We start from the raw sequence: 27612 nt of genomic DNA, 5'->3' as shown, positions 1-27612 counted from the left end.
TATGGACAATTTATGTCAGAATACCTCTTTTAGACGGTTTTGACACAACTTGATAATAGATAATGGAAATTACTCACTTTCGAAAAAAATAGTTAGAACCAATTAAGGTACATGTACCAGATCCCTCAACAGATGTCTCTTTTCCATAAGATGCTCTGACTTTATAGTTATAATCAGTGTTTATGTTGTATGAATACAAAGACTGTTTTTTAAAGTCGATGAATGTATATAGGTCAACTGCATTTTGTACCATGGCTCCACCTAAGCTGGTCTAAAATAAAAAGTATTTATAAATAGTATTAAAAATCCTCTCCTTTATTCTATGTAGGTATATAACCAGATTACAAAGTTAATATATTGATAACTTAATGTAATAATATGTATTTTATATGATATTATTATGCAAAAAAACACAAATCTATAAATTGTATTATACTTTTGCTATTACTATCAAAATAAGAAAATTACTTGATTATTAAGGAGTATTATTAACAAATAAGTATATTATAAATATGTTGGACTCGTGAATACCTAGAGCTGCGTATCCACTATGTCCACAAACCAGTAGTGTTCCGCAAACCTATTACCGTTCAAAAGGAGACGTGCTTTGCGAACACGGTCGCTCCACAATGTTTATCTAAACAGAATTAAGAAGTAGAAGAAGAAGAAGTCATCAGAATTAGTGGCAAATGCTGTTTTCATAATGATTCATTATTTGGTAGAAAGAATATTATAAAAGGCTTCCTCGTTTTTGGGCGTACCGATTTCTACAAAAATAAGGATAAAGATATTCAGGGTTGGCGAACCTTTTTACGTACGCGTGCCAAAATTTCCTAAATATTATTTTTCAACTGTCTGACGTGTTGAGCAGATTTTCATGGGGAAAAAATGCTTTCTAAAAATCCTATTAAAAATGATGATGTTCTATGTTTTTGTTTCTTATTTGGTGCAGCCATTTTTGTGGGTAGAAATGAAATCAGATGAGGCATTCTCTCGCTACAGTGGTTGGTGTCAAGCATTGCGATAATATTATAATATGATGTGATGCATAACGCCTAAGGACCGACCTATGCAATTATATATTTACATTAAACGTAATGATTATTCTTGAAGAATATTTGTCTGCTATTTTTTATACAATGGGATTTGTCATTTATTATTATTATTATAGGTATTTTTTCAGTTCAAATGCGGGGCATGAAAATTCATCTGGCGTGCCATAAGTTCGCCACCACTGTACTATTGGAACTAATAAATGGCCATTACAGAAAATTTATGCAATCGTCTTTGTCAAGATTTTTAGCCACTAGTGATAGTTTTACCAGTCTGCAATATCTGTTTAAAATTTCGAAGCAAGCAATCAGCAAATGTGTTCCTCAAGTGTGTAAGGCTATTTATTATCTGTGCATTGAAAGAAGAAAGAAAATATAAAGTTATGTATTAGCATCTTAAGGATTCCAGAATACCAGATTGTTTCCATATAGTTCTATAGAGCTAAACATTTTTCTTCCGATCACTCCAATACGAATTATTGTTACAAGTTTGTTCAACAGCACGACATACACAATACACGTTCTGGTGCACTGGTGTCCACGAACACAGTTTGTGTTTGCGATAAAACCTACAGCGTTCGGAATGCATCTTTTTGTTTTGTGAACTGTACACACTCGGAACGAGGGAAAATATCCAAAAGGAATGATTCCGGAGCGCTATTGGTTCACGAATGTAGTGGATACTCAGTCTAATACTATCATTTTATTTTTAAAGTGGTCAATAAAAATGTACCAGTTAATTTAATAACTGAAATCACAATTCCATGAAGTTACTTACAGTGAATTCCAGTTCAGTGTTGCTCCCTTTATCTTTCATCACTGTCTGATAACTATAGATCAAGTCATCACCATTTTCTCTCAAGTAAATAGATTTAAAAGTGGTAATTCCAGAAGACATTTCCTCATTGTAGTTGATCATTTTCCATTGTGTTGTCAATTTTCTGGGATTGGCAGCATTAGCATCGGTCCATTTTAAAAGAACGTTAACCGTATCATTGACCAACTAAAAGTAAGATATTTTTTACTATACATTATTTATTATTAAACTACGATATGGTGACTGTCCTTATGCACACTTAACGGCCCACGTGCGCCAGGTAGGACAAAATGAAGTTTAATGGTATTTTTAAGGAGACGCTCTACAGAAATGCCCTTGAGAATTGAAAATATGATATTTTTATATGTGGTCTGAAATAGTTGGTCTACTAGTAATATTAAAAATTTGCCGCCGATGCGTGCCTCAAAAGTAATGGTCACTAAATTAAATTTAAAACAAACAAACTCACTCGAACTAAGCGAGTATGGGGTGATCAAAAAATAGTATCTTCTAATATACTTAAATGTTACTAAATTCAATATGTTAATCAGCTGTTTGGTGGGAAGTATTGCAACCAATATGGTAGATATTGTGACGTTTTTAAACTTAGAGTTTAGAGTTTAGTTAAGTAGTTTAGAAACTTAGAAATAGATTAATAACTTTTTAACCTGAAATTGTACGAGAACTAAACATACGAAGGATGTTGAAACACATATTATCTACATACATTTTTATTTCATGTGCTATCCAAAAAACATTATTAATGAATACTATTTATTTTTAATGTGTAAGACCTACATAATTATCAAAAAAAAAAGGTAAGTATTGTTTATTTTGTCTAATGCATATTTTTAAAAAACATAAAATATATCTAGTGATGTACCGGATTGGTTTAAGTTTAGTCTGACACTTTTACAAACTAGTAACGCAACTTTACGTTTATAATATGTACTAGTGAAACAATAGGTAGGTACCATTAATGTATTTTGTTGGTTGAGTAAAGCCAATGCACGAAATAATTTATAACGCCTAAAAATAAATATTATCGTGCAGAACCCATACACTTTTATTATTTTTCACATTGTTTTACATTCGGCCGGCCAGCGAACAGCGGTGACGGAACCTAATAAATCATTACAATGAATTGCTCTGCCAATAATAATTATTATTGTGTTTTTAAAATAAAATCTTCGATGACCAGGGATTTTGCTGTAAATTTGATTTAAAATGAGGTGGTACTCGCTCTGTGGACTCTCTTCGACTGAATTATGAATCACACTGGCTTCTGTTATACCCACTCTTAATAAGTAATCAATAATTATTTTTTTTTGTCATCATTTTGATTTTTTTTCTATGGTTCCATAATATGTAACCGTTGAACGTTTAGGGTATTGACTTCTTTTGAATTGGTAATACTATTTATTCATATAAAATTGAAACAAAATACACAATAAAGACATTTAAAAATATAAAAAAAAATATTACAATGGTTTTTTGCTTTGAAAGTAAGATCATGTTAACGCGCGTGTTTGAACATCTTTTTTTCGGTTCAGTACATGTTCAAACACACGCGTTAACATGATCTTACTCCCTACTGCAATAATCGTTTGTCAATTTAAGGCTACGGCCGTATGTTGTAGCTTAACCACTGGGAAATGCCAAAAGAAATGGCGTATTTCAAAAAAATACTACCGTATTCTTAGGTCAATAAGTATTATAAAACAATCATTACTCGTAAGATGTTTTATCCCATTAGAATGATCAAAGACATAGCTTATAATCAGTATCTTTAGAATTATCTTCAAATGTATTAATCGTGGCCATTTTTTGAATAATAAAATGTCTAATTCTTGTTAAATTTAAAAAAAAAAACTTATAATTTGTTATCGTAAATATTTCACTATATAATGATAACATTAATTTTACTAATGGTTTTATAAATTCGTTTAAAAATTTATAAATCTAAAAAATCTTAACACCACTGCACATGGATGTACTGAAATATGACTATATTCTAAAACATTAGATCGAGAGGTTTAAAAGAATACTATTTTATGTAATAAAAATAATTTATGCAGTCATCAAATGTTTAAAATAATAATATAAAGGATAATAAGGCTTCAAAATTATATAAATAGATTATCTACCTTAAGGAATGTCCAGGATTATGCTCTGAAAATACCTAAAAATCTCCATTTTGACCTACGTGGAGCATGTGGGCCCTTAGAGCAGATTTTTAACCTTTTCTATGCCTCACGATATTACTATGGCAGTATCTGACAGGCCGCAGATTTTAACGACACACATTGAATACTACAATCGGTGTAATACTGATAATTTGTGGCTTAGTATTTCATAATTATTCAAACAGATGCTACTATGTTTAATTTTTTGGATTATGCAAATCAATCAACATTGGCTGAGTTGAAAGTTGGACGAGATAACTCGCGAAATTTGTATGTGCAGCCTGTCGATCATGGCTTCATAGAGCAAGATAACTCGCTGAAGGCATAGAGCTGCATAAACTCTTTTGACCAAATAGCACAGAATGTTAAATCTTGAACTAAATTTGATGTGATAGGTATTAAAAAGAGCGCGAGAAAGAGACTGATTCATTCTTGATGTTAAAATACTCACCATATCATAACTGTTTATTTCACCATCATAGGTCATCGCGTAAGATACCCCGGTTGACTCTGTTAATTCTACACCAAATTTCGTTTTCCCATTCGCATAATTATTGCCGATCGACTTGATAATAAAATTCAATTTAGTTTCTCTATCTCCATTATAGAATATGTTCCTGTAATAAATATGAACAATTATCATTATCGTTATATAAAATACTCCATCCTTTAACTTCTTGGATGAAACCTGGGGGTTAACAGATGAGAATTTTTAGCATCATTGAATATTATGTAACTATTTCCCGGTGGCGAAGGGTGGATGGAGGTAGGCTGTTAAGATCCGCCATAAATAGTGCACATTAAACTTTGTCAATTATACATATTTGTTTTCAATGAAATAAGAATACAATTTACATGGTGTTGGTCAGCGCTCGAAATGGAAAAGTTTACGAACCGGAGCGCTCGACAATTTTCTGTAGATATTAAATACATAGTCATCAAATTTTAGGCCTATTTAGCTCAGGTGGTAAAAATTATTTTTTACACGAGGCGGAGCGATAATTTTACTGATTTCATGAACCGGAACGGCGCTCCGGTGCGTTCCGATCCATTTCGAGCCCTGGTGTTGGTTAGTTTTTAAAATTCAATTGAACCCTGGGCAAACCAAGCCATAATAGATAATAGTCAAAAAAAAATTGTCTATCTATAAAATATCAAAAATTATGCAATTAAATCATACATAACTTTGGATATTTTATAGATAGAATAATATTTTTTTATTTATTATAGTTTGGTTTCTTCTTCTTTGACCATATCCGCCCCTTAGCTGGAGCATATGGACACCACGCGGCGCCTCCAAGAATCCCTGTCGCTCGCCAGTCTTCTTGCTTCGTTCCAGGTCAAACCAGCATCCCGTAGCTCCGCCGTATACACTCTGTAGATTGTATTTAGCGGCCTTCCAGGTCGCCGGAATCCGGTCGGCTTGAAGAACAGGCAAGCCAGGTTAAAGTTCTTTTCTGGCATCCGTAGCACGTGGCCGAGCAAGGTCCAACGTCGTATCTTCACTTTCAGCGTGATGAGAGGCTGCTTGGTGCGTTCTCTTATCTCCTCATTGCTCCTAAAGTCATACCACCGCACACCCAGTATTCGTCGCAAATATCTGTTTTCGAAGCTCAGTATACGGTTGTTCTGAGCTTTTGTAAGGTGCCATGATTCGCTACCGTAAAGCAGCACTGTCAGAATGCAAGCGTCGAATAGGCGGCATTTGGTTTTGACCGAGTAGAATCGTGAGTCCCAGACATTTCGCATCGAGTTGGATGTTGCTCCAGCCATTCCCATTCGGATAGCGAGCTCTTTCTGCAAAATGCCATCTCCCGTGATGTGTACCCCCAGGTACTTGAAGCTGTCGACGCTTTCGATGTTTTGTCCATCGCTAATCAGAGGGAAATCTGGATCAGGACAGGTGCTATTGCACAAGACGTTGGTTTTCTTCGCGTTGATTTTCAAACCAACGCGAGAGAGTTGTTATGCAACCTGTCGATTGTCTCTTGAATGCCCTCGATTGAGTTGTCGAATAGGACAGCATCATCGGCGTATTCCAGGTCGCATAGCTTCACCGTGGGGGTAACAGGTATGCCTCGGTCGGGTGGCATTGACTTCCGTAGTATGAAGTCAAAGAGAATGATAAAGAGAAACGGTGCAAGGACACAACCCTGTCTGACTCCGGTCGTGACCCCAAACCATTCCGTGACATTGTCTCCAATTCTGACACAGCATTCGCTATTCTCGCTAGTTTGGTTTAGGCAGCGCTTAATGAATTTAAAATAATTAACCAACAATATTTGTAATATGTATTCTTAATCCAATGAAAACTAATAAGTATGAATGAAAAAGTGTGCACAATTTTGTCGTATCGCCCAAAATATAACAAAACTATTATGGTTTGATTTAGGCAGGGTTTAATTCCGTACCTATATGGCAGAAGTATATAAGTCTTGTTTTGGCGATTTTAAGATTTGAATGCCAATATGTCAAAAAATGCCTTCTTTATGTTATGGCAAAAGCATATACCTCTAAAACCTATAGATTTCTCGTAAAACGACTTGGAAGAACAATACATGTCATAAAATGTCAAGCTCTAACAAGCCAAAAGCATATATCTCTGACATACACGCTTTTGCATAATATAAAATTTCAAACTCTAACAAGGCAAAATCATATATGTCTGACATATACGCTTTTGGCATAATATAAAACTACGCATGCGCAGACTTATCTATGGTATGCTGCATTTTTGGCAGCTGTCTTTATTGAATTTATAAAATTAGCAATACAGAGGGAATGGAATATAAAGTATGCAGAAAAATGTTTCAACATGTTTTGGAATCACTGCAAAAAAGTAAAAATACAGGATTTATTGGTAATGATAATCGTGGAAAACACGAACACATAAATAAGAAAACAAACGAAAGGGAAGAAGTTACTGCACACATAAAAAGCTTTCCTAAACATGAGAGTCATTATTCACGTCGTCACACATCCAAAGAATACCTGTCTGGGCAGCTAAACATATCAAAAATGTTTGAAATGTGTTGTGATATGCAAACGGAAAAAAATATGCCTCCTGTGTCATATAGTATGTATGCTTCAATTTTTAAAAACACCGGTTATAAATTTAATGTACCTAGCAAAAACACATGAAAAAATTGGAAACCGACAAGTTTGCAAGTGGCAGATGAAGGCGATGAATTAAAAAAAAACGATAAGATCAAAGCTCTCCAATCTGAAGGTAAAATTGCTTTTTTAGCATTCAACCAGCAGCAGTGTATGCCAACGCCTTCTCTTAACTCAAATATAGTGTACTATAAAAGGCAATTGTACACATATAATTTGACCGTAAGAAATTGCACATCGAACCAAACCTCATGTCATATGTGGCACGAGGAAATAGCTGCAAGGGGAGCCAACGAAATAGCAATTTGTGTGATAAGTCTTCTGAATACATTAAGTCCAACTGTTGAAAGTGTTATTGCATCCTCTGATTCTTGTCCGGGACAAAATAAAAATAACATAATAACTGCAGCTTCATCTTACTGCGTAAGTACATCACCAACTATCCAGGTCATGGATCATAAATATTTGCTCCCAGGCCATACGCGACTTGAATGTGACACTGACCATTCACGTATTGAAAAAGCCAAGAAAACTTCCAACATAGAAATTAATATTCCCCATGATTGGTATCAGTTTGTTAGAACAGTAAGGGGCAAGAAATCTTTTATTGTTAAAGAGATGTCTCAGGATGAGATTTACAATTATTCAAGACTGCTTTCTAATCAACTGGTGAAGCGAAAAATTAATACAGTCGTAAATTGTCGTTTGGAACAAAATTAGATGGTTCAGGTGTGAGAAGGAGTTTGGTTTAATAAAATTTAAATATTCATTACATGAAGATGGCCCATTTCTTCAACTTGATTTACGCCGTACGACAAGAGGAAGAAGGAACATTGTTAACATTAAGCAATGCTATAACAGTCCTCTGCCAATAAATCAATCTAAGAAAGATGACCTCATCAGTTTATTGCCATTGATAGATCCGGTTTATCATCCATTTTATATAAATGTAAATACCTGTTAATTTATTTTTTATAAATACTATAAGTAATACTCATAAACAAATGTTTACCAACTATTATTATCACTGTTTAATTTTATCATGTTTTCATTTAATTTCAATATTCTTGTTTTAATTTCATAAGTTTTTCTATAATAAAACATCTATTATTGTAAATGATATGTCAAAATGTTGAAAATATTTTTAGGCTAAAACCCCATATGTCATTAAATGCTCAATAACTCATGTAATTACTAAATTTTCTTTTTTTAATAAATATATTTAAAAAAAAATATTAGTTTTTACCAACTATTATGAATACTGTTAGTTTCATTTTATCATGTGTTCATTTAATTTCCAAGATCTTGTTTTAATTTCATAAGTTTTCAACAATAAAACATATACATACATATATATAAAATATTTTTAAGCCAAAACCTCATATTATGTCATTAAATGCTCAATAACTCGTTGAATTACTTGATTTTCTTTTTTTATTAAATATATTTTAAAACTATACTAGTTTTTTTTATAATAATAACACTAAACAATCCAATTTCCATCATATCCTGATTTACGACACTTATTTAAACCTTAAAAACCTTCTCCTGTAAAATGCGAAAAATTGACTTATATGCTTTTGCCATATAGGTATGGAATTGTTTTTTAAAAACTAACCAACACCATCTGTAAATTGTAGTCTTAGTGCAATAAAAACATATACGTATAACTGACAAAGTTTAGTGTGTACATGGCGAATCTTAACAGCCTACCTCCACCCTTTGCCAATGTATAATAATTATATTATATTGTCATATACAGTACACTCTCAGTAATCCGCCGCTCGATTATCCGACAATTACTATAAGCTGCTGTTATTTTTACTAGTTGAAAGCATAAAATCAAGCTCTATAATTCGACTGTCAAATTCAGTAGTCCGCCGGGTACAAGTATACAACGCAGATGAGATGGGTTTATTTTGGAAACTTCTCCTTCGTAAAACGTATGTTCATCGCGAAGAAAGTAATGTACCAGGGAGGAAAGTGCCCAAGGACCGCATCACAATTATGCCATGCTCCAATGCAACCGGGACACACAAACTGAAGCTTTTGGTCATAGGGAAAGCCAGGAATCCTATGCCATTCAAGAATATCTGCCTCACTGAACAACTGGTTGTGTCAAGTGATTTACTGTTTAATATTTAGTTAATAAAGATGCATTGATTTTGATTATAAACAAAACCGTAATTATTTGCTAGTACAAATTTCTCAAAAAAAAAAAAAACTATTTTTACGAAATACCTGTTTTAATTCTCACCATATTTTATATGTATGCGATATAATCCGCCGCTTTCACTAATTTGGCATTTGTCTGGTTTTTGGGGTGGCGGATTACTCAGAGAGTACTGTATGCAATGACATTAATATGGACGAAGCATCTAGAAAATAAAATGACACTCACTTTGTGTCGGGTCTGCCGGATGGCGAAATTAATATTTTAATATCGGTATCCTACGCTCAAATGAACATTCTGCTTGTAAGCGGTCTGGCGACACCGCTGGGTCTGCCCATACAAAATTTCTGACTGTCAGGTTTCGACTCCACGGTTATTATTGTGTTACAAAATGCCAATGTGCCTAGTTAAAAATTGTAAAAAAATCTACTAAACACTCCAAAAAAGATGGGATATCACCTTTCATGTGTAAGTATTATTTATTATTTATAAAATGCTATTTTAAGATATTGATGAATGTTTATTCAATGCAATTGAATGACAGGAACCATTGGACAGTCAGTCGCCTGTGATTCGCTGAGCTCACTTGCGTCTAATCTCCGAGAAGTCGTAAGTAACCGAGAATCTGTTTCTAACGCAATGAGTCATGACACTAATACGCCATTACAATAAAGGTTATATTACTATAAATTCTCGAAGCTTGTATCGCATAATGGAAACGGATACGTCATATGGTCACGTGACATCTACCTATACATCTGTGAATGACTTTCATGTACAATTTCTCGTGCGCGCCGGGTATGAAGTGAGTTGTCCATTTAATATGTCATTGACTGTATGATCTGTAGCTATACAAGTGAATTAATTAAGTAAAGAACACTTACTTTGAATCCACGTCATTGTCTTTAATGGATGTTGCAGTAGTAATCCTGTACATGAGACTCTTGTCTTTGCCGTAATTTGGGAAGATTTTCAACTCGACAGCGTATTTTGGTTGATTATAAACAAAGTTTGTCTCGACCTGGACCAGTTTGTCAATCTAAAATTAAAAAAACTTACACGTAGCAATATGTTGACAGTTTAGATGACTAACTTATTGTAACAATTATAATACCTCAATACATAAATATGATAAACTACCCTCGATAGTTGCCATCAAGTGTTACTATAATAGGTAAAGTTCATATAGATTCCTCTATAAGCAAAAACGCAGCTATATGCCAAAGTCACATTTTGAGATAATGAGACATTAACGTTTTTTCAACTTTTCTTAACTTAATAAATTTTTAAATAATGTGGATGAATCATTTGATATATGGTATAAGCAAAAACCAGTATATTTTCAATCGATGCTGTGTTTTTGCTTATGAAACTCGTTATAATGTATTTTTGTTTTGAATAACTACCGTTTTTATGAAAAAAAACGAAAAACAATATGTCGATTATTATACTGAAATAAATTTTATACCGCTTTTGACTGGTTCAGAATTTCACAAAGAGCATTATCTGTACACTAACTCAATTTGTGATTTTGTTCAAAAAGCTGCCTTTTTCCTTATGAAGGCAGTATAGTGCAAACGCTTTGTTACAAATGAAGACTTCAAAGTTTTAACCATAAATTTTGTTGTCTCTTACCTTTTTGATGTCAATATTCACGACTGAGTTGATTGTATTGTCTGCAATTTTCAGTTTGTATTCGCCTTTTACCACCGCTATATCACTGATGAATAAATTTAGATCACCAAACATTTTTTCCAAATCGACGTTAGTCTTGAAGTCGAAAAGCTTTTCTTCTGCTCTAGCCAGAACTGCGTTGCTGACTATTTCATTTGGGTTCATAGTGTAGCCAACTTCAAATCTGTTATCAAGAAAATGATCCCGCATTTTTAAATTAATGCAATGCAATGTTTTAGATCCTTCAATATGGGTATTTTACAGTCACTTATATAGGTACTTAAATGATTTTATGTATATTGTAAAATGTCTTGTCAGTAAAATGCTTTTATATATATATATATATATATATATATATATATATATATATATTATGTAAGGGTAAGTAATGTAAAATAGTTTACTTAAAATCTTGATAATCATTGGACTCATCTAGTCATCCAGTGGAACTAAACATATATAAAAAAAATCATCTACGTAGCAGTGGCGAAGGCTCCATACTATGCCATTATTTAAATCCTAATTTCTACTAAAAATAGATCAAAGACATTATAAAGTTAAAAAAAACATACAGACACATCTGTCGTCAGAATCTTCAAGTATTGAATTTGGAATTCGTATCGAAGGTAAAAAAATGTACGACAGTAGCATCTGTCTTCAAATAATGTATTTATACGATTGTTTGGTTAGGAATTCAGATTAATTTTGTACGACCGTCAAGTTACGTGACCTCACCCCATCTACCAAAATGTATGCAATACGGTAGGCTCAAAAGGCGAAGCCTGAAACCTTTGTGCATAATATTATTGTCTATAACTGCAGCTTTGCCCAAAATAAATAATAACAAGATTTAAATAAATAATTTTTATGGCTTTTAATTACATACAGATTGTTTTTAAAAATAAAAAATTATTTTATCAGTTCGTTCAGTTATAGACTAACATCATTTATTCAGATATTTATCATGTCGAGATATTGGTGAATGCTATTTTGATTTTTAAGATTCATGTTCGAAAATTAAGCATATTATTGTGTTTTCTCTTTCTGAATATGGATAAATTTATCTGGTATGACACTTATGTCATTCGTCAGTATTTTAAATAGATAAGTACGTTTTTAAATGTCTAGTTTTACGGATGAAATATTAAATTGTTGTGTAATAGATTGCATGTGAGAAATAGAATTTTCAAATTTGACATTTCCATTATTACATAATTATTTAAGCTCATCGCTCAATGTCATATCATCAGTGAGCTTTTGAAATTTCATCGATTTAGTGTGTCGTTTATCATCAGTAGTACAAATATTGTATTATCTTAATATATGCTCTTTTTGTCTGATCTCCACAGCTTACCTCTTTCAATAAGTCATCCTTCACCACTACTACGTAAGTACGAGGGTGGGTCAATAAGTCCTTAGAAAAGCCGACAGGTGGCGCGACTAGTACTGTAAGCGGTTTGTTTTCATGCAGCGGCACTACCGATTCAGTATGCTGCGAAGTTTCAATCAGATTGGTCGGGTTGTTGTGTGTTTCTCGTACATTTAAAAAAAAATTTGCTTGTGGAAAATGGAAAAATGGAAAATTGAGTTTAGAGCTGTTATTAAACATTTTAATATAAAAGGGTTAACAGCAAAGGAAATAAAAAATGAGTTGGATTTAGTTCACGGCATATCTGCTCCTTCACTTGCAACTATTTATAACTGGTTAAATGAATTTAAACGTGGTCGTACATCAACAAAGGATGAACCACGCTCAGGACGTCCTGTAGAGGTGACTACACCAGAAATGATCAATAAAATCCACGATATGGTGTTAAGTGACCGAAGATTAAAGTTGAGTGAGATAATTGAGGTTACAGGGATCTCAAAAGGTAGCGTCATTTCTATTTTACATGACAAATTGGGCATGAAAAAAATTTCTGCAAGATGGGTGCCGCGTTTGCTCACAGTCGACAATAAACGCAATAGGGTGGTGGTCTCTAAAGCCCTGTTGTCGCTCATGCAACGCAATCTGGATGAATTTTTTCGTCGCTTTGTGACTGTAGATGAAACATGGATACACCACTATACTCCCGAGACGAAAGAACAGTCAAAGCAGTGGATTGCGAAAGGCGAACCATGTCCAAAGAAGGCGAAAACCGTAAAATCAGCTGGTAAGGTTATGGCTACTGTATTTTGGGATGCACGTGGAATTATTTTCGTTGACTATTTGGAAAAAGGAAAAACAATAACAGGGGATTATTATGCATCTTTATTGGACCAGCTAAAAAACAAAATTGAAGAAAAACGGCCTCATTTAAACAGGAAAAAAATCCTCTTTCATCAGGACAATGCCCGTGTTCACACATGTTTACGATCAATGGCTAAAATTGAAGAATTGAAGTTCGAATTGGTCGACCACCCACCGTATTCGCCAGATTTAGCCCCCAGTGACTTTTTTCTTTTCCCAAACTTAAAAAAATGGCTAAGTGGACAACGATTTTTTTCAAATGAAGAAGTCATCGATCGGACAAATGCTTATTTTGAGGACCTTCCGAAAACTTATTTTTCTGACGGTTTAAAAAAAATTGAGAAACGTCTAATCAAGTGTATTGAGCTCCAAGGAGATTATGTTGAGAAATAAAAAAAAATACAAAAATAAAAACTGTTTTAATGCTTTTTTCTAAGGAATTATTGACCCACCCTCGTATATATCAATTTATGAAATTAAAAATGTCATGCCAAATTAAATTCCATGGAATTATTATTAACTTACCCATAAATTTTAGATTCCGGGAATTGGCAGTTACTATTGAAGTTTATTTTGAAATCATCACTGGCATGCCATCTCTCAGCAATTGATGCAGAAAATTCATATTTGTCATTAGGTAATACCACTACATGAGACTTTACATTTGTTTTTTCCTCAGTTTCTTCTTGAATGAATAAGTAAAGCTCAACCCCTTCTTTATTCATGTCAATCTTAGAAAGTGAAATGGAACAATTTAGTGAAGAGACTGAAGATGTCATAGTCAAACATACTTGTATCAAAAAGGGAACCCAAATTCACAAAAGGGGGTCCCAAAAGTGGGTTTAGTACTTAACTTACTACTTACAGGTTGTTGTAAAAACCACATGAGTCGCGTAGAGTCATAACTCACATATTCCAAAAATCAAGTTTTGAGATAATCGCAACAAACCTACAAAGCACTGTTTTTTTTTTTAATTAGATGAATAGTATTGAACTCCCTTGAATATTAATGAGTGGGTGAATCGATTTACATTATTTTTTTTTAAATATATATAATACTCCCAAGGCTGCAGACATACAGCACACTATGAGAAATAGAGCTCCCTGATTGGTTATAGAGGCCTTGATGACAGAACTCACATTATTCATTGAAAAATGTGAGTTATGACACCAACAGTCTACTTAGTCAACGATTTTCACATGGTTTAACGTGACTTTTGATAGCCAACTACATATTTTTCTTTATGTATTATATTAATGCCTTTAGAATCACTTGGTATATTTAACTCAAAAATGACAAAATTGTAAAATGTGAGTGATTACTCTATGCGAATCACATGCATATTCATGAAAATCCATTAAATATAATATTATTTGCAGGGGGCCTCGTTATCCGAGGGTAATTGGGACTGAAAAAGTATTATTCGGTTATCAGGAATACAGCAGAAAACACATTTTGAAAATACCCGATATACTGGATTATTTGTTAATTTGGGTTAGTTTAGGTTATGTTAGGTTGGGTTAGGTTAGGTTAGGTTAGGTTTGGTTAAGTGAACCTAACAAATAATACAGTTTATCGGCTATTTTCAAAATGTGTTTTCCGCTGTATTCCTGATAACCGAACAGTACCAAAATACCTCTTATTCTCTTCCTGCGGAATCCAGATTCGTCAAATGACATTTTAACATTTTTTTACATAACCATGTTCGATCGGGTGTATGAACAGATTTTTGTTTTTACAAGAAACGGGTTTTGGCCAGTTGCTCGGCCTATTAGGTCCATATTCTGGGTCCAAACACACATTGAAAAAACAACATGTAAATTTTCCAGATCCGGGATCCAAACCAAGAATCTACGACGTCATAAGCCGATGCATTACCATTCGCCCAATATAGGCGATAACATTTAAATTAAAATAATTTGGTCTCTACCTTCAATTTTCCATATTTCTCATTATTTTTGGTGTTAGTATCATCCATATCAAATGTAAAATCAAAATATTCCTTCATGTGTTCTCCATGCCATGCGAATTTAATTTTTTTTAGTTCTTTGTATTCCAGTTCCCCTCGATGTTTCAAATTTAGACGAGGATACGACACTGAAATATGCAATAACAAAAAAAATATTTGAATGAATGTTTTTTAATCTTTCCAAGTATACCTTAAGAGCGTACATAAGTGAAACGGCAAATAATTTTCAACTGTATGTGGAATGAAATTTCAGCCGCATTGCCATTCGGAGAGCGATAGTCGACCTGTTTGCACGTCAATTTGTTTTGTGATGGCGTAGGAGGAATATATTCTTAAATTGTCTAAAGATGACTAAAAAACTTAAAAAGAAAACATGTCAACGAATATACTATTATTATTATTACGAATAAACATAACATAAAAAGGACGCATGTCGAATTTTTATGACAAATTATATTCGCCTAGTCACGATCTTTTTAGACCATGCCTCAGCTGAGGTATAGCCTTAATGACATTGGATGGGATTGACAACTATTTGTCAGTTTTTTGAAATCAGCATATTATCAGTAGGTAGGTACCTATCAAATTCAACTTCATAATTTTTTAATTATTGTTAATAAAGACGAGTATCAATATCATTTTCTTTCAAGATAAAATAATTTTAAATGAAAACTAAAGCTGGATATTGCTACTATTGGAAAAAGTAAAAATAATTAACCAATATGAAACTACATAAATAATATTACATAGGTAGTATGTATCTACATAATGGTCACCACAAGGGGGGGTTGACAGGACTCTAGACTAGGAGCCCGGACTTAGGGGGGGCCGGAGTGGCGGGTCGACCAGTTAAGTGAGATTTGAGACAAATTTGCTATAATAGTAAAAAAGTATGATTATATTTGACGCTATTTCACAAGTAGAATTGTATTTTTTTTTAGAATTATTAATAACCATGTCCTTGCTTTTTCGTACAAGGTGGTTGTTAGTAATTTTGAACAATCACAAAAACCCAGGCTTTGAGAAAAAACACATAAATATTGTGTCCTCACCGGGAATCGAGCCCAGAACTCTCAGGTGGAAGGCCAGACTTACTCACTGCACCACGAGGGCCGCCAGTAGAATTGTATTAATATAATTATTTTTAGTGTGTTTTCTGATTAATAAAAATGACTATTTATCCAAAATGGTGAAAGATCACATATTACTTGGCTATCACAAAAGGGGGTCGTCATACTAGTAATATGATACCGAAAGCCGACAATTCCAGTGGATTTATTTTAAAATACCAAACATCATTAAAAATACACAGAATACCCTTTATTTACACAAAACTTACTGAGAGCAGGGTGGGCAAACTGCGGCCCGCCGGGTATTTTTTTGCGGCCCGCCATCATTAATTGTACTTCTGATTACGAATAACTTTTTATAATTTTTAAAAAAATATTGACATTAGATAAAAATTTGAAGAATTTGTTGTTTCGTAAATGTATTATCTCAGTACGTCTTCATTGCGTCTCGTCTCACACTATGTAATCACTATTTTCTACGTTGAACATCGTGACACATTTAAATACTTTTAACTCCGCGTTGCAAAGAAAAAATATATGCCCATGATATGGTAAAAAGTTTCAGATTTCAATTAAAACTCAAATTATTCCTTCAACAAATATCGAATAACAACGTGGACCACTTTCCAACTTTGTAGTTGCTGAATATACCAGAATATAAATTTGAAGAACATTGTAAAATTATTAAAGCCCTGAATGACGATTTTTCACAAAGATTTGGTGACTTCAGAAAAATTGAGACAAGTTTAGCAATAGTACGCGATCCATTTTCAATAGATATTGATAGTGGACCAACAGAGCTACAACTTGAGATTATTGATCTGCAGTGTGACACTGATTTAAGAGAATTGCTTCGTCGTGAAGAAATCTCCAAATTTTACAATGCCCTTAATTCAGACGAATTCGACCAACTTAAAGATTATGCAAGAAAAATGTTCATTATTTTTGGATCAACGTATGTGAACAAACATTTTCGATCATGAACCCCAATAAAAATTCTTTACGATCAAATATCTCCGATGCCCATTTACAAGCAGTTTTGAGAATATCAACGGCAAAATTAACACCTGAATTTAAAAAAAAATGAACAGTTTTATTTTTATTATTAATTTTTTTGTAATGTTTATTTTTCGTGATAATAAATAGTGTCTATCTAAAAATGGTATTTTACTTGCGGCCCGCCTCTCATTTTGAATTCTTGAATTTGGCCCTCCATCCAAAAAGTTTGCCCCCCCTGCTGTAGAGCATTACACTGCCCTCAACCTTAGTGATAGGTTGGAGGCCAATACATAGTAATGGATAATAATATGGTTATCAATAGTCCCAATATACGTACATTCTTGTTTAGTATGATACACAAATTCGGTGACATCTTTCATCATTGTATATGTACTGAATGTTAAAATTTTTTCTTTCGTTTGCCCGTCAGGTCCATGAGAGAATACATAAGTGCCGATAGAAACAATACTATCATCCAACTGAAACACAGAATACAGGCGATGTTTACAAAAGATAACATTATTCATTTAACATTAATTATTTACTATATCGAAGATTTTTAGATAACCTTCTTCATGTACCTATATTTTTATATTATAAAATTATTAATTATATTATTATTATTATGTTGAAAGAAATAACACAATAAATATTATTACTAGCAGAGCCAGCTGGCTTTCGCCAGTCTGTCTCGCTAGGTATTGCAGACAGCTTGGTATCCTAATGGTGTTGGATTTTAATAAATTTGTGAAGTAAATCTAATAAAAAAACATATACATATGCATGGTATGGAAAGGTGCACGGTGGGCATAACGCGTAAGGACAAACAGCATAATGATTGGATAAGAAAACAGTCAAGGGTTTACAAGAGGTACAAAATGCACGCAAGGTAGACCTAGAGGCCGCTGGATCGATGAAATGATTAAGTTCTGCGGAAGTATGTGGCAACGCAATGCACAGGACCGAGAGAAGTGGATTCAGCTTGGAAAGGCCTTCATCCAGCAGTGGATAGATTAAGGCTGATGATGGTGACGATGATGATAAAATATCACCAATTTTGATAAATATAGCAATTCATACGACCAAGAGGAGTAGAATCAGGTTGGGATAATCTTCATTAACAGTTATTTCTGGATATGTATGCCGCTTAAAGGGGTTATAATTTTTCAGGCGATTTTATGAATTAATTCGAGATTAAAATCTTTCCGGAACATAAATAAATTAAATAAAGTATGTGTATCATAAATATAATATTAGGTATATTAATTTTTTTTTTTAAATCGATCGGGGCTAATATCAGTGTGCAGTACAGCGTGTATACACGCTCATTTTTTATGATCAGCCTAGCGTATACGCTTTTGGCATATATCCGGTTAAAAGTAATTATATGAAAAAATAATAAACAGATTATTCAGAAGTACTCACATTTCTAGTGGAGTTAATATTTTGGTAGTACCGGAAGTTAAAATCATCATCATAATCATTAACAAACTCAACGAGAACATCAGTGTTCAATCCGATGTCATAATCATTGTAGATGTTGCCAATAGTGAGGATACTTTTTTGTCTTTCATGGTACCTTAGTGCCAAGGAGACATCCCAAGACACACTTTTGTATTCAAGCAGACTCCAGCCGTTGATATTAAAACTATGTTCTTTCCCATAAGTGTATCCTAATCCATCAATCGTATAGTTGAGTTTGTCACCCACTGGTTCAACATATACAAAACCTGAAAAAAATTACGAAATTGTGAAAAATTATCATCTATGCTAATTTTTTGTAATGAAAGTAAAAAATATTTGCAGAAAATTATCAAGCGCTCCGGAATTGTAATATTTATCATTTCAAGCACCATTTTTACAAATATTTCATTTAGTCGGTGGGCCGCAGGTTGTGAAACACTTTTATTCTTCATGGCAATTTTCTTAATAGATTTTATAACTACTTGCTCAATCTATTAGGTATATTATCGCCACCCCAAAAGCAAAAGGACACTTGTGACATTTCGACAGTTTTGAGTTATGAATGTAGTTTTGTTCGTAATTTTTTTCTCTACATTATAGGCAAAATGACATTTGTGGAGCTAAATCCATGAAATCACAATTTACGAAAGAAAATAAAGGTGTATTTGTAAACTAATCTTCAGAGCTCGGTTATTACGATCACGGATATAGCGAGATCTCGGATGTAACGAGGAAACATTCATTGACTTTGTTATGATTTTCTCCATACATTTATTCACTTTTATAATGAGTTCCTTATCGGATATAGCGAGCTAAAATATCATCAAAAATTTTCTTAAAACTGTTAATGTGTCAATTGATTAAAAACATTTCGACCCTGCAATAAAATCCGACCAGACAGGATGCCGCCGGATTCGGATTACGTTTATGACACTAGTTAAGTGTCTAAGTACCTACCTAATTGGTGTTTTCACCGACAAGATAGAAAAAGTATCTTCGCATATGGTTGAAAAAAAAATCCAAGGTTTGTGAAGTAAGTAGGTACCTACCAGCGTTCATTAAAATAAACAACTTCTTTTGTAATTTATGAATGCCATGCTTGTTTCGAGGAAAAATTCTAATTGTGTATTTTTGTTTGAATTGCGACTGTGTGTTATGTGACCGCACATTTAAAAATACCTATTCTCTGATATAACGAGTAACGCTTATAACGAGCAAATTCAGTCGGTGCCATCTTCCTCGTAATAACCGAATTCGACTGTATAATAAAAACCCAACATGTAACACGATTTTGCCTGTCTATGTGCAGTGGTTACAAAAATTATATAAGAAAAAGGTACTATGTGTAATTATTTTAGAATGTGTAAAGGCCTTTGTACAAAAAATTAAGAAATGACCTCCATTAAATGAATTGACTGAAGTCTGTAAGTATGTAGGTACATACCTCTCGTTTCAAAGATATCATCATCTGGTTTGATTTCTCGGTTATTCGTGAACTTAAAGATAGGCTGATATGCTATTTTGGAACCGAGCTGATCAATTAACACTCCAATTTTGACAGATTCAGTAAATATGTCTTCCGGTTGACGGTAATGTCCTTTCCAGGTGATCGAGAAAGATTTCTCGTGAGATGTGTCCACAAAACCAAATATCAATCCTTTTTCTTCCATGTCATGTAGGTACATAATGCTCGTCACTAGTGATCCATTGTTGTCGTATTCCATTCTTGCTGTCCATCGTGTGTTGTGATCTGTAACTAAATAATATAGACGACGACCGTTAATTCTCTTTTCCTTTATTCAAAGAATACTCACTCACTACTAAGTATATTTGTGGGTATAAGACCATAATTTGTGATTATTTCCATGCATATTAAATGTTCATTTTATTTGCTTTTCTTTATTTTTCTATGTATGCTGGATTAAATCATACTTTCTCTAGCAAAAAGTATGGCCAAGTATGGAGTCTTTCTAGCTCGATGCTATCTTAACCATAAATCATTAAGCAAATTATATGAACCTTTAGTTTCGAAGTAAATTTCCCAGAACTTTTTATTGTCTAAGTCTCCAGTCATTCCTTTAAGTTGATACTTCAATGTGTTCATCTTAGGTAAGAAAACAATGATCTTTTTTTGCCCGCTCAATGGGAAAGTAGGCTTAATAGTACCAGATCCTTTGCCAAAGATTATATTCCAAAAAGACATGTCAGAATCAAAGCACAAATTAAAATTACTTCCGTCATAATTTGCTGTATATAAACATTTTACATCATCATCATCTCTGTTGTACCTGGAAAAATAAATATTTACTGTTAAGTATTATAATAATATTATGGTTACCATATCCTGGTAATATAAAAGAGGACACCTAACATGGTTAATGTTACGTTAGTTGTTTCGACCAAAAATACTACTAAGTATATTATTTTATAGGTATGTATTTATCTTTCTGTGCTCGTTTAATACTTATCGTAGACTCCCTCTTTTAGGAATATTGTATTACGTTCCATTTCTCGCCCAGTGGTTTCGCTGCGAAACCACCATGTATTATTTTTATGTTGATTTGCCATTGGGTTTTAAGTAGCCAAAATTATTTATTATGATAGAATATAGAATTACTTATCCATTAAAAATAATGTTAACTAAATACGGAGACAACAGGTGCATACCATGGTTACATGTAAATTGTATGTGAAACATTTCACCATGGCACAGTTCGCCGTGAGCTTTCTTATCGGAAAGAGATGACCGTATACTATACGGTCTCCAATTTAATTAGATTCAATATGAACATATAACACAATTTTCATAGTTGATTTTGGCGAAATTCATGAATTCAAGAATGAAAACCTAACCTAACTTAACCTACTGAATAATACAGTATATCGGTTATTTTCAAAATTTGTTTGCTCCTGATTTCCTGTAAAGTTCAAACCGACAAGAAAAGTATTTTATTTAGACGTCATGATTTTTATGTCAGTACTACATGACCCAAAGAGGTTGGACAGTCTTTAATATAAAGCCATATATTTCCAATAGGTACCACATTTCATGGTGAAGTGTCATAAGGCGAACTGCATACGTACAAGTTTCCGGACACGGCATACCATAGCCAAATATTTAAATTTCTGTCACACGATCACGATCAAAACAATGACTTTTTAAAATTTCATGCCCGGAATATCATTTTAGTATATTTAATTGCGCGTTTTATGCTTTTGTTTCCCGCAATATTAAATGTTTCAAAGAAAAATATTGTGAGATCAAGAAGAAAGGAACATTCTCGAAAAGTTGAAACTGCACGTTCACAATTCACCAAACCAATTTGTATGATTTTTATGAAAAATAAATAAATTTAAAAAAAAACACCCCCGATAAACCCAATTTTTTTCAGTTTCACTGTGTTATTAAGAGTTGTCTGTATTTAACTTATTAGATTGGTCGATATTTTGCATAGATTAAAAAAAGTTTTAAAATAGTATTAATGTGATAAAAAAAATTTTTTTCATAATTAATTCATAAACCGTTTTTAATTTGTTTCTATTTGAAAAATGTGAGGTCATGGTCTGGAAAGGGCTAATTAGATACTATCAGGGTATACCTTTGACAGGATAATGTAGTAATTTTATCAAGGAAAATTCAAACTCAGCTAGACAAAAATTTATGGTCTCAAAAAAGGACAAAAAACGAATATGATAAACTACCCTCGATAGCCGCAGATAGCTGCTGATAGTGGCATTGTGTATAAAATAGATACGCAGATATTATTTACTAAGTATATAATGTTATTTAACAATAAAATTCAAAGTACATATCGTCGGTCTATCTTGTAAACCTCGTAAATCCAAATCAACTAATTGTTCAGGAGACAATAAAAACTGTCTAATTTTGGTTTTAAATGGAATTTCGAAATTTCAAAAATCCATTTGGTTACTTTTTAAATCAGCAACTGTATTCAGTAATTATTTTTAATAAATTTTCATTATACTTATTAAAAATAGCCTTTTTTGGATTTATGAGGTTTTCATACTTAGTGTATTTTGCTTTTTGATGGATTTAGAAGGTTTTCAGTCATAAAAACGAGTACTGTTTAAGACTCAGCTGAACAGGAACAAGGTCATTCATAGTTTAGTCAGAAATAAACCTCAGCGTTGAAAGGACGTCATTTTAATTCAGTCTAACCTCAAAAACCTCTAACCATCGGGGATTTATTTTAAGAAACGCAATAATTATTAATTACAATTCTCGGTCGAACGAATATCATTATTATTATTCCCTTCAAACATAACATGTATGCGAGTAACCTGAAACCAGCCGAACGAATACAGGGCTGTCAAAATAATATCAATCTAATTTTACGTTTTAAAGAGTTACAAATTTAAAGTTAAAAATAGCTTACTGTACAGATGGAATAATTACATACTTCCAAGCGTCAAACGGCATACAACATTCATCTAAAATAATTATGAAAAGACTAGCTGATTATGTTATGTTATTTTTGTATTGTTCTTATTTTTTTGCTTATCAAAATATTTCACATATTATCTGATGATGTGTATTTTGGATATATCGTAATATGTATCTGGTCTCATTAAAATTGCTATTAAGTTGATATAACATAGGAAAATCTGTAAATCATTAAAATGTTAATTTCGTTATAGTTTTTAATTAAACCGGTGCAATTACATATTAGATTTAAACACTGTTGTACTGTGTGACTTTTATAATATCAGATAAAACTGTAGGATGTCAGCAAAAGAGTAAACAAAACCCAGCTCATGGGATAACCGAATGGTAAGCGACTGTATATATTATATTTTCCCGCCAAATTGCACACAATTAAAAACAATTTATCATAAAAACAAGTAAGACGTCTTCGACAGCCCTGGGTGATTGATTCGATAAAGTCGGCAGTTTTTTTTGTCTTGTTCTCTGCGATCGCTAGCTTTGAATAAAAAAAATCTATGGGTGACCACTATCTATGGGTGACGAGTATAAATTATTTCTTGCATTGGCTTTTATTAATTAATAATTATTGTACCTACCAACTAAAAGTAAAGTTGCGTTACTTGTTTGTAAAAGTGTCAGACTAAATTAATTAAACTAATCGGGTAAGTAATAAAAAGTCATTAATTGAGTTAGCATTTACTTGGTAGAATTCCATTTTAAAAGAAATGAAAATATAATTAATTATATTTTCATTTCTTTTAATAAAAAGTCACTTTCTTTTATAATAAACAGACATCACTATATTATTTTTTTTTTAAATATGCATTAGAATTAAACAATATGTACCTATTTTTTTTTAATAGTTATGTAATAGGTCTTACATATTCAAAATAAATACTATTCATTAATAATGTTTTTTGGATAGCACATGAAATAAAAATGTAGGTAGATATGTATTTCAACATCCTTCGTATGTTTAGCTCTCGGACAATTTCAGGTTAAAACGTTATTAATATATTATTATTAAGTTTATATCGTGGCTATCCATCATATTGGTTGCAATGTTTTCCACCAAACACCTGATTAACAAATTGAATTTAGTAACATTTACGTATATTAGAAGATATCATTTTTTGGTCACCCCATATTTTATACACTTTGACAGTGTTATGATTTAAATTAAATAAGAGATCATTATTATTACTTTAGACCAAAGCATTGTCGGCGACCTTTGCATATTACCAGTAGAGCAACAATTCCGGACCACATGTAAAAAAATCATATTTTCAATTCTCAAGGGCAATTCTGTAGAGCGTCCCCTTAAGACAATTGCAAATTAAGACACATTGTATAGTTTACAAAAATATCAAATGTAATGTTTAAACTTATTATAACAATTTTACTTATATAGGTATATTTAAAAAAAATAATAAATGAACATGTTATTTTTTTTAATGTGGTAGATTATCGTAGTAATCGTGAAAATCTTTCGACAAAACAGTCTTCAGTTCTTGCAGATCATGATGTTTCCTTGGTTTGATTTTAAGACGACTGGCATGAAGAGGTGAAAGGTCAGCAAACTTTTTAGGTGTGACGTCCTTGTCCTTTCTGTGAGGCAATCAATGACATTATTAATGGACAACGCACTCAATACAGTAGCTAGCAAGTAAATTCACGCACAGCGACATTCGCACATGTATAGGTAGACGTCACGCAATTTCCATTATGCGATATCACGCATCGGGAATTTATAGCAATATCACCTTTATTGTAATGGCGTTAGAACAGTGTTTCTAGTATCAATGTTCATTTGAGCGAACCCGTTTGAACCAAACCGCTCGGCAGGCCCGACAAAAAGCATCAGGAATTTATAGCAATATCACCTTTATTGTAATGGTGTTGGAACAGGTTATGCCATTCGGCAGACCCGACAAAAAAGTGAGTGTCATTTTTATTCCCAGATGCTTCGTCCATATTAATGTCATTGGAGGCAATACACTCCAAACATCTGAAAATCTTAATTTGTACTGTATAGTGCCATTTGGTTCATATAATGATGCCCTTATATCAGTGACAATCGGATTACCAAATTTTTTTCCAGGACGAACACTTTTGATAAATTTAAAGTCAAATTTGTTGAAATCGTTGTGATACAGATATTCACTATAATATGGCTCTGGTTTCTTTCGAGCATTACGGCATATATTCTGCAGGAACATTTATATCCTGTTTTTTTCAGGTACCTTTCAATGGTAGAATGCATCGAATCAACTGGCATTTGGGTGTGTCCTTTTTCTAATATCCTAATATCATTCATCATTGCAATATTCAATAGTGAATTTTCCATCGTCGAATTTCAATTTTGATATGTAAAACCATCGCTATATAGGATTAGTTCTCTTCTGTCTGTTTCCGATAGAGATGGCAAAAACTTTTTTGATGCTTAACAGAACATGCTCCCATGCATGTTCTGTTTTTTTCCTTCCGAAATATTGCACACCTTTTTCTATATTTGCCTTCTTTTTTTTCACTTTTCCACTCGGACTTATCTGCCTTGCATTCATTTTTTTCCTCCTTTTCCATCAGTACTGACACTTGTCAGTACTGATTTCCTGTAACGAATCATCAGTATTGGAATAAGGGACTAAATAATGGCTTTTTAACGAGATTTTCATAGTTTGAAGATCTGTCAATAGTCTCGATTATATTGTTTCCTGATAATTTTGCTAGTTGGGGTTTCACACTTATATTGTAAGAAGCTTCGTGTTGTGAATCATTCATTAAAACATTGTCATCGCTAGAAATGACCTCATATGGCGATGATAATGGAATAATATGTATGGTCTCATAATATTCCATTGGGATTATTTCTATATTATTTCCTTCCTTAGCAGCAGTTGTTTCAATTGTGTTATTTTTTATTTGTAGCATGTCCATAATTTTTCGAGCCCATGACATCTGAAAACAGATTAAACTTTGTAAATTTTGCATTCACGTAGTAAGTGGGTACTTGAATGTAATTTGATTTGTTTTCTTTTCTAATTGTATGTGATAATAAACTAAAAACCATTGAAAACAACCAAACATCATTAAATATGCATGTCATGAAATTCTAACCTGAAAAAAACGTTCAATTGTAAATGTAACATTGTGTGCATATTATGGGAAATCATTATAAATAAAACACTTACCTTGATATTTAATCTATATTGTATCAATATAAATCAATTCCTCTCGTAATATGATACCCTAAGTATAGTTGTATAACGAAACAAGACGAAGGTAATGTAATACTCAAGACACTGTGACAGTTCTCCATACGAAATGGCGGGATTACGGTATTTACGAGGTTTGCAAATTTTATTGTTGTATGGACGCGATTTACGAGGTTTTTGTGGATTGATTTTTGAAATTATTAAACGAGATATGGATATAAGAGTTTAACACATTCGTAGATATTCAACCATTCTAACGTATTCGCTCAAAATCTCATTTTTGACCAAAACGGGATTTACGAGGTTTACAAGATAGACCGACGATATATAGCATATACATATAGCATGATGATAAAAGAATAACTTTAAAAAGTGTCATAACTTTCGAAATTCCACATTCCAAAACATCACTTTGTTCTCAATTTGAAAAGAATGACATTTAGAATGAATTATGTAATAGTTATACTCTTTTATGGTGTTATTAAGAAACAATTATTTAGCGCATCAGCATTATAAATTAAATTATATGATTATTGTTACGGTCGTCATCGTCAACTGCACTTATATCTAATATGGTATCACTTTCCCTCGCTTAACACTTGTATCCGCCCCTCAAACTATGTCTTGTTTTTTGTCAAAACTGTCAAACTTCACGCTAATATGTTATGTTTATATTATGTTTTATGTAATCTTTGATAAGTAATCTACAGATTTTGGAGACTTATCACTTCATATAATGTATATATAAAAGTCACTACAGGCTTCAATATAAGCTCAATTCTTTAAAAGGAAAAATGCTCTGCTTTGGAGCTAAAAAGATTCAAATTTAAACAATAATATACCAAGATATGTTCAAAATACATACCTCCAGTCATCTTGGAACTTCAGCTTCATTTTAATATCTTTATCTCCAACTTTTCTGGTGAAGAACATAATTTCATTGGTGGCAGTCACAAACTCTTGTTTCTCAAGTGGAACACCTAACTCCATGTCGAATCCTTTGCCATTGTCTGAGACCTAATGTGAAATTTCATAATATAATTTAGCTCATGGATGTGTGGAATCTATTTACAAATAGCGATAATATATTCAAGGTTAACATTTGTGATTAACGGCTTTGTAACCGTTTGGCCATCGTGGGCGTTATATATCCATTTTTATTAACCGGTCAACCCTTCATTGTAATACAGTAAATGCTCTC

The 27612-nt window shown here is 32.8% G+C and overlaps 1 protein-coding gene across 2 annotated transcripts in view; it reads right to left on the bottom strand.

Moving 5' to 3' along the window:
* The window catches only part of LOC147067417 (apolipophorins-like), a 121447-nt gene that overhangs the window by 55361 nt on the left and 38474 nt on the right, over positions 1-27612 (bottom strand). For both annotated transcript variants that reach the window (XM_085953938.1, XM_085953939.1), the window contains 12 exons: positions 27277-27428; positions 20769-21037; positions 20194-20505; positions 18711-19015; positions 17623-17764; positions 15178-15344; positions 13772-13977; positions 10978-11200; positions 10227-10381; positions 4507-4672; positions 1831-2055; positions 78-271 (listed from right to left, as the gene is read on the bottom strand). In XM_085953938.1, the coding sequence (XP_085810064.1) occupies positions 78-271; positions 1831-2055; positions 4507-4672; positions 10227-10381; positions 10978-11200; positions 13772-13977; positions 15178-15344; positions 17623-17764; positions 18711-19015; positions 20194-20505; positions 20769-21037; positions 27277-27428 (2516 nt within the window). The remainder of the gene's footprint in view (positions 1-77; positions 272-1830; positions 2056-4506; positions 4673-10226; positions 10382-10977; positions 11201-13771; positions 13978-15177; positions 15345-17622; positions 17765-18710; positions 19016-20193; positions 20506-20768; positions 21038-27276; positions 27429-27612) is intronic.

Source organism: Rhyacophila brunnea, unplaced genomic scaffold (genome assembly GCF_057557595.1).
Source record: "Rhyacophila brunnea isolate RB1 unplaced genomic scaffold, BYU_Rbru_1.0 scaffold_4, whole genome shotgun sequence".
Lineage (NCBI taxonomy): Eukaryota > Metazoa > Arthropoda > Insecta > Trichoptera > Rhyacophilidae > Rhyacophila > Rhyacophila brunnea.
This window is presented reverse-complemented; position numbering and strand designations above follow the sequence as displayed.